The 18,380-nt window shown below is 43.4% G+C and overlaps 2 protein-coding genes across 2 annotated transcripts; both read right to left on the bottom strand.

Moving 5' to 3' along the window:
* Window positions 1-1,255: 1,255 nt before the first annotated feature.
* On the bottom strand, window positions 1,256-8,388 carry LOC124007205. Its single transcript, XM_046317601.1, has 16 exons — window positions 7,778-8,388; window positions 7,395-7,638; window positions 6,658-6,835; window positions 6,321-6,555; window positions 6,012-6,106; window positions 5,696-5,895; window positions 5,419-5,497; window positions 4,967-5,145; window positions 4,395-4,724; window positions 3,865-4,263; window positions 3,551-3,754; window positions 3,392-3,452; window positions 3,067-3,283; window positions 2,483-2,560; window positions 2,282-2,369; window positions 1,256-2,155 (listed from the first exon to the last, which is right to left on the bottom strand). The coding sequence occupies exons 2-16, from the start codon at window positions 7,598-7,600 to the stop codon at window positions 2,071-2,073; spliced, it is 2,634 nt and encodes an 877-aa protein (XP_046173557.1). The 5' UTR covers window positions 7,601-7,638; window positions 7,778-8,388; the 3' UTR covers window positions 1,256-2,070.
* A 138-nt stretch (window positions 8,389-8,526) lies between these two features.
* LOC124007206 (zinc finger MYND domain-containing protein 19-like) lies at window positions 8,527-17,232 on the bottom strand. The gene is made up of 6 exons (XM_046317602.1): window positions 17,012-17,232; window positions 11,577-11,636; window positions 11,319-11,425; window positions 11,017-11,157; window positions 10,255-10,435; window positions 8,527-10,008 (listed from the first exon to the last, which is right to left on the bottom strand). The coding sequence occupies exons 1-6, from the start codon at window positions 17,060-17,062 to the stop codon at window positions 9,865-9,867; spliced, it is 684 nt and encodes a 227-aa protein (XP_046173558.1). The 5' UTR covers window positions 17,063-17,232; the 3' UTR covers window positions 8,527-9,864.
* Window positions 17,233-18,380: the final 1,148 nt, after the last annotated feature.

The following is an 18,380-nucleotide window of genomic DNA, read 5'->3' as shown; positions in this document are numbered from 1 at the left end:
TTTTTAATTTATTTAAAAAATATATATATTTACAGGAAAATGCCACGGACACTATCTGATGTGTGGAGACATTTCACTGCAGCTAATGTAGAAGGAAAAGCTGTGTACATTTGCAAATACTGTGCCAAATTATATGTGAGGAATGCAACAAAGATGCAGAATCAGCTGGCCGAGTGCATAAAGTTTCCTCAGCGCTCACAACAAGCAACATCTGACAAAAGTCCCTCTACTTCTATTCGAGGTGGAAATGATGAATCGGACACCTTATCGAGAGCAACAGCTCATGGTCCTCCTGGAATTCAATGTTTTTTTTTACTCAATGGAGGAGCGTAGTCAGAGAAATACGGATGAATGTCTTGCTCGAGCTGTGTAATGCAACTGGCTCACCTCTGATGCTCACAGGCGGCAGCGTAGCCTAGTGGTTAGAGCGTTGGACTAGTAACCGGAAGGTTGCGAGTTCAAACCCCCGAGCTGACAAGGTACAAATCTGTCGTTCTGCCCCTGAACAGGCAGTTAACCCACTGTTCCCAGGCCGTCATTGAAAATAAGAATATACTCCTGGAACCTATAGCAGGTGCCATTGCACAGATTGAGGGAGACAATGCCATCCTGTCTGATGTTCAGACTCTGCTTGCAGATGTAAGAAAAGAGATCCGTACTGCCCTGCCCACTTCACTGTTGCTCCAAGCAAAGGAAACTGCAGTGCTGAAATACATCAAAAAGCATGAAGACTTCTCCCATACACGCTGCAGCGTACATGTTTGATTCCAAGTATGCTGGCAAGAGCATCCTGTCTGGATCAACAAGGCCTATGGTGTCATCACTACCGTGTCTTGCCACCTTGGCCTGGAGGAGAGCAAGGTTCTTGGCAGTCTGGCGAAGGACACTTTGGGGGCTTTGGGATGGAGATGCAATATGGCAGTTGTTCCAACATATCTCATCAGCCACCTGGTGGAAGGGACTTTGTTGATCTGAGGCTCTTTCCCCTGTTGCCTCCATCGTCCTGAGAGGAAGAAAACCAAAGCTTTAGTTTCTAGACTATCATTTTACAGATGTATGTTGAAAATGTTTTTGGGAGATGCGATGGATCATTGGGGATCATTCAATATTCCCTTTCTTTTGTTGTTCAGTGAAATCTTCCCATGTGAAGAGTCAACTCATTTAATTCATAATTAAATCTTTTTTTATTTCTATTGGAAGGATTTAATCATTTGCAATTATGTCTACTTATGATAAGGTTAAAAGGTTTATGTTTCTGTCTCCATATGATATGGTAAATATATCCAATGCAAAAAACATCTACATTTAAATGGTATTAATATTAATTTCCATATATTTCAGTTCATTCCCGTTAATTCCCACGGAAAGTTTCCACCTCTGTATATTCCCCAAAAATGTGCAACCCAATTTGAGATGATTGCTTGATGTTGAATATGTCCTCTAAAAATGCCTCTGTTCACAACACAGGTACAACTACACTAGTAAAATAATGACCAGGCTGGATAATATGACAATAACGTCAGAAAAAAGACATTCCATCATCCAGTTTTACATTTCAGAACAGAATGTGTGTCTTCTGAGCTGCAGCGGCCACCAGTGTGTTGCATAAAGGTTGAAGGAGTAAAGAGAGAGATACATTACTGTACTCTATTTTGGGGACAGAAAAATATTTTGTTTGGTGGGATAGTTTATTTTCTGCTGAGTAATACTTCTTTAACCATATGATTGATGCAAAAATGAGGATCTATGATTTGAGATTCACTCATTTAACATCAGTGATTTGAAACAAACATGGGCATCAAAATAAACAAAACATTTTTAAAAATTGAATTCCGGGCATTAATACTGAATAATAAGCCTGTAACAGTTGATTATTACATTTTTCCATTCACACAGTCTTTATGAAAATCACTGGTATTGAGACGAGCCCCCAAAACCCATTCTCTGAAGCAGCACCATTCTCTGAAGCAGCACCATTCTCTGAAGCAGCACCATTCTCTGAAGAAGCACCATTCTCTGCTTGTTTTAGATTTTTCCGTGTAAACCCATGCTTTCCTCTACGGATCATTATCAGCTAAGCTTGGTCCAGTTTGTTGTTAGGGGATGTCTTCCTCGGATTTCGCTCTGCACTCTTGGTCCCGTCAAAAGCCTTGTCCTAGGACAGAGATGTACACAGACAGAAGGTTAGGGTTACAGGAAGGGATGTTAGTTAAGGCAGAACACAATATTGAAAGACAGCAGAGCGTTCAAGTTCCAGATAAAAAGTCAACAGGACCCCTACCGGTCTCTCAGCAGCTTGTCTTTATAGTTTCCTGTCCAGTCCAGTTGTGGGTAGGAGGGAGGAATGGGATGGACTAACTTCACTGCATCTGTTGTATGAACCACCACAAACAGACATAAACACAAGCACAGACATAGACAGAAACAGATGTATGACAGGAATAGTGCATTTGTGTTGTTGCTAAACATGTAACATATTCACCTATATGATGGGGGATACAGGGGAGTTTTCCTCTGTCTCTAGGTCCTCTTCTGAGAGCACTCCACTGGAGAAGCATCCCTGGGGTTATACAATAGGTGCACCATTACCCATGACCAGTGAAGCCTCTATTTATTTGACACACAAATATAACCTACCTAGTCTCAACCCTAGGAAACAGCAGTGACTAGGTTCTGTTTTCAATTACTCTTTTGGCAACTTCAATAAAGGTTTGTTTTTTTAAATCCGGGGAGGGCCCTCTTCAGACAGACAACAACTCTCCCAACAAATCATGAGGAAAACATGCCAGAACATCACAATTTGTAAACAAAGTTTGCAGGCCAAATTTGCAGTGGTTTTAATTGGTGCAAATTAGCCACTTGCAAAATGAACTCATTCAAAATAATGTCTGTGATCTCCATCTTGCTAGCTACTATTTTCTATTTTATTCAAGCGGATAAGGTAGTGGCATAGGCAGTGACGTAGCTCCTCTATGCCAAACTGACGTTCTATTACATACAAACGTGTTAAGCCGGAACATTAGAAAATTGTGGGAGACAACCAGGATGTCTAGTCAGACGACCTACATGGGCTTATTTGGGCCCCGAGGCATGAAGGGTCTAAATGCTGGTCCAGGCCACGGTGGGACTGCCTCTCAAGCAGGTTTTCCTCAGTCTTAGCCTGGAGATGGAGCAGGGGCCGGACTGGAAGCCCAGCAGGGAAGACAGATACTCCTGCCCTCTCTTTGGCTCTCCTCCATAAGGCCTTTGCATCATATCCATTCACCAGCCCCATGGTCATCATCTAGAACAAAGAAATAAAGTAAAACAGGAGAAATCATTAGCGCTTGGATTCCCCCAAAATTGCTTTGTTACTGCACTGTCTAAGATACCAAAGTGTAGGTAGGCCTACCTCAGATGATTCCATTTTGCTGCCATCACAGCCAGCAGATGAAGTGGAGACCAAAGGTTGCCTGGAGGAAGGAAAAGAAAAGGACATAAAATCACACAACAAATCTACACGTCAAGATGATCTCTCAAATGACAAAGCTTCGTTTCAGATGAGGGTAACCTGTGTCTCTCTCTGTCGTGATCAGTCCCTCTGTATTGCCTGCTGGACAGATGGACCTTGGTCAGATGGTCGTGTGCAGAGTGGGGTTTCTTGGCCTTTTCCCCGATCTCTGTGACCTTTCGTCTGACCTCTGTTGCCTCTGTGACTGATGGGGGTGATGAAGGAGTCTTAGGAGGAGGCTGACGGCTGGAGGAGTACAGACACCTGATAGGCAGCCAGACGGACAGAATATAACAAAACTGTGGCTTGTGATACGGCCCCCACACATGGGAAAGATGTTAGAGATATAATCTGATTGTCTCTCCTCTTCTCACCTCTGTGTGTACGGGTACTCGTCGCGAGCTGTCCTCTTAGTGGCGGACCGGCTCTGAGAGCGCCCTCTGGTGGTGATGGCCGTTACAGTACAGGTGTAGGCCGTGTTGGCGGCCAGACGGCGGGCAGTGTGAGCACGCGCCGTGCCCAAGTAAGCCACGCAATCGTTCAGCCTCAGCTCATAGTTGAACAGGCGACCCAGGGGCACCAGTGGAGCCCCCCACATGATCTGCAGCTCATGCCTGCCCAGCACCACCATGGTCAGGCCGCTGGGTGCGTGGTCCTGGTCCTTGGCTGTATGGACCTCCACCTCCGCACAGGGGCCCACCTCTTCCCCTGGCCCCACTGCGCACACACCCAGCTGGAAAAGGGTTCCCGGGGACAGACCACCCACTACAGCCCTGGCAAATAACATCATATAGTGTTTGGTGTTATGGTTAATATTCCAGGCTTTTGTGTGGAGGATGATGATAACTCTTTACTCAAAAGGAGCTGTTTAAAAAAGGACATTGATTGTTACAGCGTCATTTACCTCAACTCTGTTGTGGTATCTAGTAGTGTTTCCCCACGATACAGCTGATACACCTGGGGCTTCAGCTCACCCGCCGGCGCAACCCAACTCAGTCGCACATGAGAGGCTGTGCATCCAATCACGCGCAGCTTCTGTGGAGGACCAGGCCTTGTCCCCATCTCCTCTGATTCTATGACCAATAGCACAGGCTCGCTGTAGGGGCTGGTGTCTCCATCAGCGGAAGAGTGGATCAGTCGGAGTGAGAACTCATGTCCAGGTTTGAGGACTGATACGGGTAAAGTCACGTGACATTGGGTTCCACGATACAGAACTATCTCTCTGTCCAGAAGGCTGAGGACAGTAACAGACCACATATCAGTTTATTGCTAAAAAAAAGATACATTTCAGTATTTGTTCGTTGTTTCTGCAATTCTATGTTAAATGCCAGTATGCCACAATGTAAAACTGGTTGTTTGTTAGCACACTCTGATATTTTCTGGTTTCCTCTAAGAATATTGCGAGAGAGTGTATTTGGTAAAAAGGTCCCTATAATAACACTCCTTAACATTCCTACATTCCTGCATCCAGCTGACCTGTAAGTGACCTCTAGGCCACTCTCAGGGAAACACTTCTCCCATGACACAGTGCAGGCCCCAGATGGGAGGCGCCTAGTTGTCGGGGGCAATGGCTTAACAAGAGGCTCCAGCTTCCTAAGACATGAGGTCACTTCCTCCCTGAGATCCTTGCCAATGGAGGGAGAGCTGGAGAGAGACTGGAGGAGAGAGTCAGAAAGGGATTGAGACAATGTAATGAATGCAAGTAAGACAATTGAATTTTCAATTGATAACTGTTAATGGATATTGACATATAATAAAACTTTGATATAGTAATATGATTGATGTAGTAATAGACATCCTATTGATACTGAAAAAAAATATCTATAGGCTATGTAATAACTGACCAACCAAGCAAACACTGCATTCCAGGCACATTAGCACAAACTGGTTCAACAGAAATGCTCCAGAAAGTACTGTAATAAGACAACCTTCAGTCGCTCCCTCAGAGACCTGTGCTCTCGCACGTGTAACACTCCTGCCGGTCGTGACACGAACACTTTCACTGCCCTGTGAGACCGAGAGAGGGACGGCAGGGGTGAGGCGGTGTGCTTCAGCTAGCTACCTAACCTGACTTCACTATGATAGATTGTGAAATATTTTCCATGTTCTCTAGTAGTACAGTGACAGTGAGACTATTAATGCTTCTTGATCATGGAAGGAGGTAAGCCCTTGGGTGTAAGGTGAAGGATTGAGTGACATACGTACATGGCAGCAAACCAGGCACTGTCCTGGTCTTCTGTTTGTAAGCGGTAGAGAAGAGCATCAAGAAGGCTGGGAAGGGATGGGCTACCCAGCACCAGAGCGTGTCCATCCTCTTCTGTTACTAGGCAACTCAATGCAAAACAGGCTGTCTGTCCTGCCTCTGGCCCAGCCACCTCACTCATGAGGGCTTGCAGACTGTGAACCTGGAGAGATGAAAAGTACAAGGCCCTTTTGAATGACAGAGCTTGGTGTGGATTCAGAATATACTATTTATTCCACCATCTACTGTTCTCCTCAACAGATGTGTACAGTGTCTTACCAGTTGGTACTCTGGCGCAAATGTCAGAATGAGACTCCTGCCTCTTTCACTTCCACACAGACGACCCAAAGCAAAGGCTGCATTCATAGCCGTGTCTATTACAAGTGAAAAACAGCCATTAGAAGCATGCAGCTAAACGTTTATCTGTTAAACAAAAAAACCTGGCACTGTCAACATTTGACGAAACATCCCGACTAGCGAAGCAATAAAACCATTCCTACTGGTATGTTGGGTTCAATAGTGCAGAGCATTGGCACCACTATGTTTTGCCACACAAGACCTTATCCCTCCTGCATCCTCAGCTCTGACCTGTATGGCTGTGTGCCAGGCATTGTACCAGGCAGCCCAAGGTGCTGGGTGCTGAGGGGTGGCGTAACAGGCCTTGGCAGGCCACATCACACAGGGACAGCCTGGCCAGGATCAGGGCAGCAGAGTTCACCATGCTCTCCGGTCCGTGGTCCAGCAGGGTCAACAGGCTGGTCAAGAGCTGACTAAACACAGCCTGGTCTCTCTGTAGCCACCCACGTCCAGCCGAGCTCTCAACCTGAGAGAGAGGGATGATTCAAGACAGAGTGGGTCACTGGTAAGGCTGCCCCACACACTCTCTTTTACACACAGACACACACACACACACACACTCTATTACCAAAGAGGCTAAAGCACCAGCAGCATTCATCACAATGTCTGGATCATGTCTGGTTAGGAGCTGCCCTAGAGTCCCAACAAGGCTGTTGCTGCACTTTGGAGCCTTGGCCTTGAGCTGCTGCACAACCTCCTCTCTCTCCACCAGGACTCCAAGAAGATAGGCTGCGGTACTGCAAAGCCTGAATGAGCAACGGGAAAAACATTAACCACCAGTCAGTGTAAAGGCTGATATTAATATGCGTTTAGAGATTTACGTATATGCGTCTTGGAACCATGGTTGTGTAAATTACAAACAGCAGTAAACATGATTTTCTTTAGTAGTCACAAACTCAGGCATATTCAAGGGCAGCCAGCCTCCATATCACTTATTGGAGTTCAGGGTGGGGACCTTGTTGTTATGGGAATGCAAAGCGAGGCCCGTACAAGGCAGGGAAGACTTTTCCTCTCACTGCACAGGAGAGGATAGACAAATGCTTACTTAGAGGAAAGATGTGCATTTTGCCTTAGCAGCACAAACATTGATGTGCAGGGACTAATTACTTCTTTATTACAGTAAAATAAAACATTGTACTGTATAGGTACACATACAAATACCATAATGCAACCTTGATCACAAGGCATGTTTGCATGATACACCTTTAGGAATAGAGTACGTGTTGGGTTGTTTGAGAGCGCAGGCGTAAACAGGGCAAAACAGTAACGTGTAAAAACTGTAAAGTAGTATCAATCCGCACTCACCATGAGTCTGTGGAGCTGAGTAAATATTCTAGTGTCCTGATGTAGCGCTCTCTCTTAGGATCCTTCAGTATCTCCACCACCAGCTGCTTTCTGCTCTCCTGAGCAGACCTACTCAGAACTTCCAACGCAGCCTTCACATGAGTGGGCTCCGGACACAGGAGCATGGACAGTGATCTCTCCGAGTGACATTGGCAAGGACAAGCCATCAATTGTCAGGAGTAGTTTTATTTCAGGATTTCAGTGCCTTTTGGTAATAAAAGCCCCCAAAGTTAGGATTCCCGAGTTAGGATTTGGTTATGATTGCCTGCGCAGCTCTTCGACACCGTCTGCCCTTACAATAATACAAATGTAATTACACGAACATATAAGCTTGAAATACTCACCGGGTTGGTGCAAAGTGAGAGTTTTCAAAAAGTAGTGTTTCGGGTACAGACTTTATACATCCATATAAGCTGTCCAGTAAGTAAATCATAGCCCACTGGGCACAGCAGAGCAAGCCATCCTTCAGCACTCCGGTAACACTATTTGAGCCTCTGGGCCAATTGTAACTCAACTAAGATAGACTTTTGTGACATTTTCTGGTAGCAGTCGTAGTGTTTCTCTAACAATTTTTCCTTAAGCCGCTATTTCACATAGGCTCTAATTCAATATAGTGAGGGTTTGTCACTCCTTTGCCTGGGTTCGCTTTGGGAATGTGAAGGAGAGGGGAGGGGATAAATGTCACAGGCTCCTTATGCTCCTATCTCTTGTCCCAGAGAGCTGCACAGTACCAGACCAGCCCACTGATCACCATGGTGACGTTGAGTAAAGGTTATTCATTCCACTTTACTTAGACACACATTAAACTGTCCGTCTGCTGTCCCTTTGACTTTTTCTTCTACTTTATTCGCACACCTGCCAATGGAAGTAAAGATCTAATTTTACAAGCTCCACAATAAATTCCCAGCTATTATTTCCTGAGCCTAACGCTCATATGTGACACCTTCAAATTGCTTCTGTGTCACACTTATTGTATCAGGCCAAGTGAACGTAGACCATTTCCTCCATATCTAAATGAACATCCAACAAACAGTTTTGAGGTGACCATACCATGAGGGCACCTTAAACTCCCACCAGTCATACATCCATGGGAAACATTTTGTTATTTTATTTCATTTGATAATTTTACAGTGAAAAGAGACAGCTAGTAACCACCAACTGTACGCCTGTTCATATACTGTAGCTTTTTACTCTTATGTGATTAATGCTTTCATTCTGTAAAAAAAAGGAAAAAAGTAGAATTTTTACACCCAACAGTCAACTCTCCCTACCTCTAAACTACCCCCCATCTCTATGACAAGGGTAACGGTTGGGTGTGTTAAAACAACTCAGTGCACAGTGTTATGAACCAGTCCACATAAACTATCAACGTGTGCTGCATGTATTATGTCGGTCTGCTTGTTACATGCATTAATCTGTGAGAGTGTCAGGATTCCTCATCATCACCTAAGACACAACAGGAAGACAAACTTTGAGCAGGTGTTCATCCATCACTCCTAGGGAGTGATCATTGGGCATAGAACAAATATCTCTGATGACTGACGTGTAGAAAACAATGGAATTGAAGTCGGGCCATTTCATACAATCCCAAGACCCGAACTGACATAGCCTGTCCAATGGCCAACCTGGGTTTTCCCAGGATATCCCTTGAACGTTAGCGTTAGTGACAGGGACTGCTTGTGTGGGCATCTGGAAGGGCAACCGACCAATCGCAGATTCATTCAGGGATGTTTAACACAGGAAAGTAACAATGCCTGATCAAGCCCAAAGTTGATGACCCCTTCCCAACAAAGAGGGACACTTATTTTGTTTTTATATATATACAAACACAGAACAACCCCCCCCGCCCAATGTTCAGCACTTCATCCATGTCCGTCAGTCCAAAATGGCAGCACACACAACACTGCTAGTGCGAAACAGCAAAGTAAATCTATCTGCTGTATGTTGGTCTTAGAGCATAACAAGGAGATGACTGAGTGTGTGCAGCAGAGGTCCAAGAAGTACAGTGAAAAGGTCCATGTCCCATTGTACAAGGTGAGCAGCAGGTACTGTCCTCCCTAGATCCCTGTACACGGCATTACAGGTTGGTGGATGGCAGGAAGGAGAAAGCTGATGACGACAACTGTCGATAATCAATTGCTATCCAAAAGAAGCAATTTATCCGTGTGACATCATCTTACTCAAACATACAAATCCATAGCAGCAGGTAGAGCTCGAGGAGGATCGCCCTCTCCGAAGGAAAAAAAAATGATATATACACTTCCCCACCATCCCCATTGACATGTAAAGAATGTATATGGAGATTGTTTTGTTTTGTTTGTTTTTTAAACCCTTCCAACCAACATTGTCCTCTCATAATTCTCTGTTGGCAGATTTTTTTTCTTTGCACTTCATTCCCAATCTTCCCCTATCCTGGTAGTTGATTCAGAGATCATCGCTCTGGTTCAGACTCCAGGGCCAGGACTCTTTTGCGCTCACGGCACTGCTTCTTGTGGGCGGGCCAGTCCCTTTGCTGGCATTGAGAGCCACAGTAGCGAGCCACCTGACAGCGACCACAGATGTTGAACTCTCTAAGCTGTGGACAGATGGAGACAGAAATCAGACTGGTGGAAAGACACCTGTATGGGTTTTGTGACACTGTTCTGAGACTAACATATTAAAACGCCTAAAAATAGCAACAATATCTATGTCAGCCTCGGAAGTAAATGGGATCACAGAAATCCTCAAAGCCATGTACTTCAATATTCCCTTGCCTACAGTGAAAGTATATGGAGTGTGAAAATAACTGAAGGTAACTGAATATGATGATAGCAGTACGTACTCTCCTCTCGATAAGCGAGCAGGGTGGGTAGTGACACTCGTAGTAAGTACAGGAGCACTCCTCCTCCTCCACCAGCTCTCCGTTAGCATTGTAGTAGCGGGTACGACTGAGCTCCAGGTACTGCTCCTCTACAGGGTCAGCTGGTACCTGCTGGATGGCCAGCCAGTACAGAGACTGCTCTCTACAGGGGGAGAAATAAAGACCATAACATACCTTCATGACAACTGAAACATTTAAACGCACCAGTCATACTAAGCCAAGTCTGAATATCCTTGTCTTTCCTCAGTAAAGATGTTGTATTTTCCTCAGTAAAGAAATGGTGAATGCTAGGAGAGCAGAATGTAGCTCTAGTTATTGTAGTGGAGAAGTGATGAATGCTAGGAGAGCAGAATGTAGCTCTCGTAATTGTAGTGGAGAAGTGATGAATGCTAGGAGAGCAGAATGTAGCTCTAGTTATTGTAGTGGAGAAGTGATGAATGCTAGGAGAGCAGAATGTAGCTCTCGTAATTGTAGTGGAGAAGTGATGAATGCTAGGAGAGCAGAATGTAGCTCTCGTAATTGTAGTGGAGAAGTGATGAATGCTAGGAGAGCAGAATGTAGCTCTCGTAATTGTAGTGGAGAAGTGATGAATGCTAGGAGAGCAGAATGTAGCTCTCGTAATTGTAGTGGAGAAGTGATGAATGCTAGGAGAGCAGAATGTAGCTCTCGTAATTGTAGTGGAGAAGTGATGAATTCTAGGAGAGCAGAAGGTAGCTGTAATACCTTTGCTTGCTGGAGATCTCCTCTGGTTTGGGGCTCCAGCCCATGGGGACCAGTCGCAGATTGTCCAGACGGTTATCCACTGTGACAGAGTTGATGTGGACAACTTGGAAGCAGGGAGCGATGCCTCCTCTGTGCTTCTCCCTGGAGAAACATTGACATTTCCTTTTGACAACCAGTCTGCCAGCGTCACACACAATATGAAGAAAGGATAGTTTGTTTGATAAAAGGCAAAAAGCTGCCCTTACCAACAGACTACGATGATGTATTCAGGAGCAGAATGTAGGGGTGGGACATCAACTCACCAGAGCAGCTCGTGCAGTGGCCTGCCAGCCCAGCGCCCTTTGCCAATGTCGAAGGCATAAGCAAAGATCTTTGCCCCATTGCCGTCTGCATCGACATCCATGCGTGCCTGAAAAAATGGTGTGACATTTTTATATCCCAGACCATTTCCTCAAAAAATGTCCAGTTGATCTCGTTTTGTTTTGTTTACTGGGGCCAGTCTCGTGTGGGAATGGTCTTTGACTAGAATGACCCTTACCACACCCTCCTCACCATCTTACCTCAAAGGCATAGTTCTCCACCAATGGTATGTCCTGTTCATCGATCAGTGTGTACTTCGTCTGCAAAAGAGAGGACAGATAATGCCACCTGGAATGTGGGTTAACACTATTATTGTGTAGTGTAAAGGTCACACAACAGTGAGGTGTGACACGACACTGAACCATGTGGACGGCATGAGGGCGTGAACATTATTTATCATAAGGGTTAAATGGAGAAAATTGGACTTCTCTGAAATGAAAATGGATGGCCCTTTTATCTAAAACCTCCCTGAAGGTATGAAAAAAAAAGCGACACCACCCTATACCCAAAATAATAATTAAAACAAAGTGGATAGTAGAGAACATTTGCCATCATTTCTTGGATAGACCAGAGCCTTAAATACACAGTTTTATAAACTGTTCTTCATCCTGTATCCATTACATGCCAATGTAGGAATTTTGATGGTGGTCTGGCCCACAGCCCTGTGCACTGTGGACAAGAGTAGGGGTGGAAAGATATCCTTCATAGTAAAAGTATTGCATGAATCAATTGGCATATTTGATGGGCCAAGACAAAAATAGCCTTTAATACAGTGCATTCAGATGTACCCCTCAACTTTTTCCACATTTTGTTACGTTACGGTCTTATTCAAAAATTATTTATTTTCCTCAAATCTACTCGCAGTACCCCATAATGAAGCGTAATGAAAGCGAAAACAGGTTTTTAAAAATATTTGCAGTTATTACAAATCAAGAACAGAAATACCTTATTTAAGTCTACAGATCCTTTGCTATGAGACTCGAAATTGAGCTGAGGTGCATCCTGTTTCCATTGATCATCCTTGAGATGTCCACCTGTGGTTAATTCAATTGATTGGAAATTATTTGGAAAGGCACACACCCGTCTATAAAAAGGTCCCACAGTTGACAGTGCATGTCAGAGCAAAACCCCATCCATGAGGTCAAAGGAATTGTCCACAGAGCTCAAAGTCAAGATTGTGTCAATGCACAGATCTGGGGAAGGGAACCAAAAAAATGTCTGCTGCATTGAAGGTCCCCAAGAACACAGTGGCCTCAATCATTCTTAAATGGAAGAAGTTTGGAACCTGAAGGACTCTCAGACCACGAGCAACAAGATTCTTTGGTCTGATTAATGCCAAGCCTCACATCTGGAGGAAACCTGGCACCATCCCTACGGTGAAGCATGGTGGTGGCAGCATCATGCTGTGGGGATGTTTTTCAGCAGCAGGGACTGGGAGACTAGTCATGATCGAGGCAAAGATGAACAGCGCAAAGTAGAGAAATCCTTGATGAAAACCTGTTCCAAGGAGCTCAGGATCTCAGACTAGGGCAAAGGTTAACCTTCCAACAGGACAACGACCCTAAGTACACAGCCAAGACAACGCAGGAGTGGCTTCAGGACAAGTCTCTGAATGTACTTGAATGGCCCAGCCAGAGCCCGGACTTGAACCCGATCGAACATCTCTGGAAAGTAGAGGTCAACCGATGAAAAATCCTAAACATCTGATACCGATTATTGGAGGACCAAAAAAAGCTGTATATATTTTTAAACCTGCATATTTAGCTAAAAGAAATCCAGGTTAGCAGGCAATATTAACCAGGTGAAATTGTGTCACTTCTCTTGCGTTCGTGGCACGCAGAGTAGAGTCAGTGTATATGCAACAGTTTGGGCAGCCTAATTATGACATAACATTGAAGGTTGTGCAATGTAACAGGAATATTTAGACTAATGGATGCCACCCCTTAGATAAAATACGGAACGGTTCCGTATTTCACTGAAAGAATAAACGTCTTGTTTGAGATGATAGTTTCCGGATTCGACCATAATAATGACCTAAGGCTCGTATTTCTGTGTGTTATGTTATAACTAAGTCTATAATTTGATACAGCAGTCTGACTGAGCGGTGGTAGGCAGCAGCAGGCTCGTAAGCATTCATTCAAACAGCACTTTTGTGCGTTTTGCCAGCAGCTCTTCGTTGTGCGTCAAGCATTGCGCTGTTTATGACTTCAAGCCTATCAACTCCTGAGATTAGGCTAGTGTAACCGATGTGAAATGGCTAGCTAGTTAGCGGGGTGCGAGCTAATAGAGATTCAAACATCACTCGCTCTCAGACTTGGAGTAGTTGTTCCCCTTGTTCTGCATGGGTAACGCTGCTTCGAGGGTGGCTGTTGTCAATGTGTTCCTGGTTCGAGCCCAGGTAGGAGCGAGGAGAGGGACGGAAGCTATACTGTTACACTGGCAATACTAAAGTGCCTATAAGAACATCCAATAGTCAAAGGTTAATGAAATCAAATGGTATAGAGAGAAATAGTCACATAATATCTACAACCTAAAACTTCTTACCTGGGAATATTGAAAACTCATGTTAAAAGGACCCACCAGCCTATAGCCTAATGTTGTTTGTGAAACCGGGAGATGGAACAAACTCTTATTTCTTAAAAAGAAACAAGCAGCAACACAAAGCCCTCGTTATTAGTAAAGTCTAATTAAGATGTTGAAATGGATTATGCCTACTCTAATTTGCCTAATTTCAGCACCATGAGCTGTCCCATTTCCTATTGATTGTGCCGGGCTGCTTCAAGTTTCTTCACCACAATGCAAGTTACTTGCATCTGGCTTATTGGGAGGTCAATAACTGATAACTAAATAATGGGCAAGAAACATATTGTTTAATAAAAATAATTATAGTAGTAGCAATCAGAGTTTACCTCCGGCCCTCATCTTCACACTCTCTTTCTCAAACGGAACAGAATTTAGGCTATAGGCTAGTCTGGCGCGCAAGATGCATTTTTTACACTAGGCTTGATAAATAAATACAAATCAGAACTGCCATTGGTTAGGCAGCACCCCAAAAAGTTTATCAGCAAGGGCAGAGCAGCCTGGGGCTCAAGGTTGGAACATCCATTCCATGTGTAATGCAGCCTTGTTTTATTTATTCCTACACGATCCCAGCAGCTATCATAGAAATAGAACTTTGCTCTGTGCTTCTCCGAGCATGCACTTTGTAGACTAGAACTAGACCACACTAAATAGCCTATAGGCCTGCTGTTCTGAAACTACTGTTAAGTTCAAACCCAGACTAATTTAGAGGGTATGCCATAGGACTACGTATTTTTACCAATGACCTGCCACTGGCATTAGACAAAGCATGTGTATCCATGTATGCTGATGATTCAACCATGTACGCATCAGCAACCACAGCTAATGAAGTCACCGAAACCCTTAAGAAGTTGCAGTCTGTTTTGGAATGGGCGGCCAATAATAAACTGGTCCTGAAAATCTCTAAAACTCAAATCTAAAATATACATATTTAGATATTTTTTATTTATTGGTTACTACATGATTCCGTGTGTTAATTTCAGTGTTGATGTCTTCACTATTATTCTACAATGTAAAAATGGCAACCAAAAAAAAAAACAAAAAAAAACACTTGGCATGAGTAGGTGTCCAAACTTTTGACTGGTATTATATATACATTCTATCTATCTCAATCATACATTGTTAACCTTAAAGCTAAATGAAAATTATTTAAATCTAAAACATAAAATTAAACCCCGGTGTCCTTTGATTGTGGGAAAGGCCGCCCTTGATTCGGAATTATTCAAGTGCGGCCTTTCGAGCTGTCATGTTACCGAATGCTTCAAACAAAGCATTCAAGGGTAACTTGAGGAGTTTTGGTACCTGATTCAAAGGGAATACCCTGCCATTTCCCTCAGAGGATTAGAACTCATGGTACCCTTTGTGAAGCTGGATTCAGCAGTGCTCTCATCTGCATTAAAACCAAATATCGATCCAGGTTCGATTTGACAGCAGAGATGAGGTGTGCACTGTTGACCACACCCACTGACTTTGAGATGCTCTGACAACATGCATCATGCACACCCATCTCATTAGTGGTGGTGAGATATGAGACATTATGTAATTGACTGTCATAGCCCCACATTAAAAGTATGTGATTGTGAGCTGAAAAGACAATCAGAAATACTGCTAGAATGTTTTACAATGGACTGTCATAGCCACAAATAAAAAAGTTAACATTGGCTGTTAATTACAACAAAAATGAATATGGATAATACATGCCCAGCAGAGAATGAGAGATTGGGGGGGGCACAATCGGGCACACATCAATATGTAGCAACTAATTATAAAACAAATATCTACATTTCATCAATTACATGACCCTCCCTTGGACTACATTATTATTTTTTAAATACTAAACCCTCCCTTTGCCTTAAATTTAAAAAGCAAAGTGGGGTGGCAGGTAGCCTTGTGGTTAAGAGTGTGGGGCCAGTAACCGAAAGGTTGCTGGATCGAATCCCTGAGCTGACAAGATAAAAATCTGTCATAAAAATCTGTCGTTCTGCCCCTGATCAAGGCAGTTAAAAGTTGTAAATAAGAATCTGTTCTTAACCGACTTGCCTAGTTAAATAAAACAAATTAAATAATGACCCCTCCCCATTTTCCTTCAGGTAACCATTCTCTAAATGTCGACCCATCCCTAATTAAGACCACGAGTCAAGTTAGATTTGATTTAAGTAAATTAGCAATCATGAAACAAGCATTTTGGGAAGGCATAGCAGTGGCATGCAACAGCACCGCATTGTGGTGTTGACTAATGTTCCTGGGGGGGGTCACTCCATAACACGTGATATGTCCAAGTGGTTCTCGTGGATAAGTGACACACCCATTTCAATGTTCACCAACTGCCCTCAGTCCTAAAACTATGGCTAAAAGCAAGAGGGCCCCTAAATATTGTTCATATTCGTCAGGTAAAAGTAGATCACGTAGCTACTGTCAGTAGCCTAAATAAAACGTTAGCTAGCTAAAAAAAAACACTAACATTAGCTAAGCTAGCCCTAGTAACGTTACATGTTATGTGGCGTCATTATTGACATTTATATCATCCTTCAAATGTTAAGATAAAAATAAGCTAGTTTAAAAAAAATACCGTTGTTGGCTAAAACATGCCGGTGCTCAATCACTTTGCAAGGGGTTCCAGGATAAAGCGTGGCAATGCAATGGCTTCCTCATTAAGACTAGAGCATAACTATCTATACCAGTTAGCTAGCGTACACTACAATTGCTTTACCGGTAAAGTGTGCATTCAGATTACATGATATTTTAACTTTCAACATTCACCAAAGACATCGTTGCTTCGATAAATTAACTAGCTACGAACGTCGGTGAACTGTACCTAGCTAGCTATTAGTAATTGGCTTGAGCTGGGCGGCTTCGTGAGAATACGAATTTAGCTTAACATTTGGGCCACCTAACGTTAGCTAGATAGCTAACTTATGCATGCTTCTTTTCCGACAGATATTCAAAATTAAAATATTTTCGATGCCATCACCGAGCTCAACGAGCCATTTTGTAACCGCTTTTTGAGATCCCCTCCCCTTCTTGTCGCACATGGCAGCCCTCGGATCCAGCTCACCTTCCCGGCCACACGGCCAAGTCGAACAATCCCAAGCTTGAAATCCGACATTGGAAGACCAGTCGATCAAGTGGAAAAAATATGAGGCGATCTACACGTTTAAAACTCGTCAGGGCGACCCCCCAGCCCCGATGTACAGCCGGTTAAGTTAAACAGGGTCAATCGTTGCCCGATTCTGGTCCTCACTACCCGCTAACAAAATCTCCATGACACACCGTTGGATTTTGGGGAGGGACAAAGAGCCTAAAACATTTTAAACCAATGAGAATAGAGCTTTGAAAAGCTTTGGTCCAATCCAAAAATCGTAACATATGTTGCGTTCTTAATTCTCTTGACGTCCTATCCGATTCGCCAATCAAGACGGGGATTTCTTTGGAGCAACACCCATGCTCCATCACGTTAACGTCTGTGCTATTTGGGAACCTTTGGACGTCCATGCCCTAAACCCTAACTTTAACCCTTACATGAACCATAACTATTACCTAACATTAACCATGGCAGTTAACAAATGTACATTACAATCATAAGGATCCCGGTGAGATCTTAATACACATAAAACCTAGCGGTCAAACAATGAAATGGTTCCAATTGTTTTTCCACCATAATTGTTTTTCCCCATAGGGGGTTTAGAGTTATGTTTCGTATATACTTACACTGCGTGACATTTTGATAACCATGTGAATCTCGCTAGGATAAGGTTACTTATCAACATATTTGCCTATATTTATCCCCAAAAATGAAATACTGTTGCTATCATAAAAAACTACAAATGCCATGATGAACTGGACAAGCCAAATCGAGGCAAAGGTAAGAATCTCTGGATTAAGAATTGTTAGCTAAATTTAGTAATTAATAAATTGGCAAAATTTATTTCAATTGACAATTCTGTTTACTGTCTTGTGCAAGTTGACACAATACCTGTTTTCAAAAGTTTAGCTAGAGATGAGGTGCAGGATTTGTAATCTTGCATGATGTCTACTTTGATGCTAATTACAATTTTAGAATCTGAGAGTAAATAGAGCAGACTATATAATAAAAGTCACCTTGTCAGAGAGAGATTTACATGGTATCAAAACATCATGCCAGGGTAAACCTCCACAAAACACAGCCCTTATTTTAAGTGTTTCACAAATTCCCTATGGGAAGATTAATTGGAACGATTTCCCTGTTTGACAGCTAGGTTTTATGGGTATTATGACACCTCCCTTGTGGGGCTCTATTGCATTTTCCTGTGTACTGGGGTGTTCAAGACAACTGGGAACTCGGAAAAAACGAGATCAGACTGAGAATAATCGCGACATCAGTGTTCTTCAGATCGGAGAAGACAGATCTCTAGGTAGGGTGATGTCAGAATTTCTGACTTTCTGAT

The sequence above is a fragment of the Oncorhynchus gorbuscha genome, linkage group LG20 (assembly GCF_021184085.1).
Source record: "Oncorhynchus gorbuscha isolate QuinsamMale2020 ecotype Even-year linkage group LG20, OgorEven_v1.0, whole genome shotgun sequence".
Lineage (NCBI taxonomy): Eukaryota > Metazoa > Chordata > Actinopteri > Salmoniformes > Salmonidae > Oncorhynchus > Oncorhynchus gorbuscha.
Note: the sequence above shows the minus strand (reverse complement) of the source record. Positions and strands in the feature narration are given on the sequence as shown.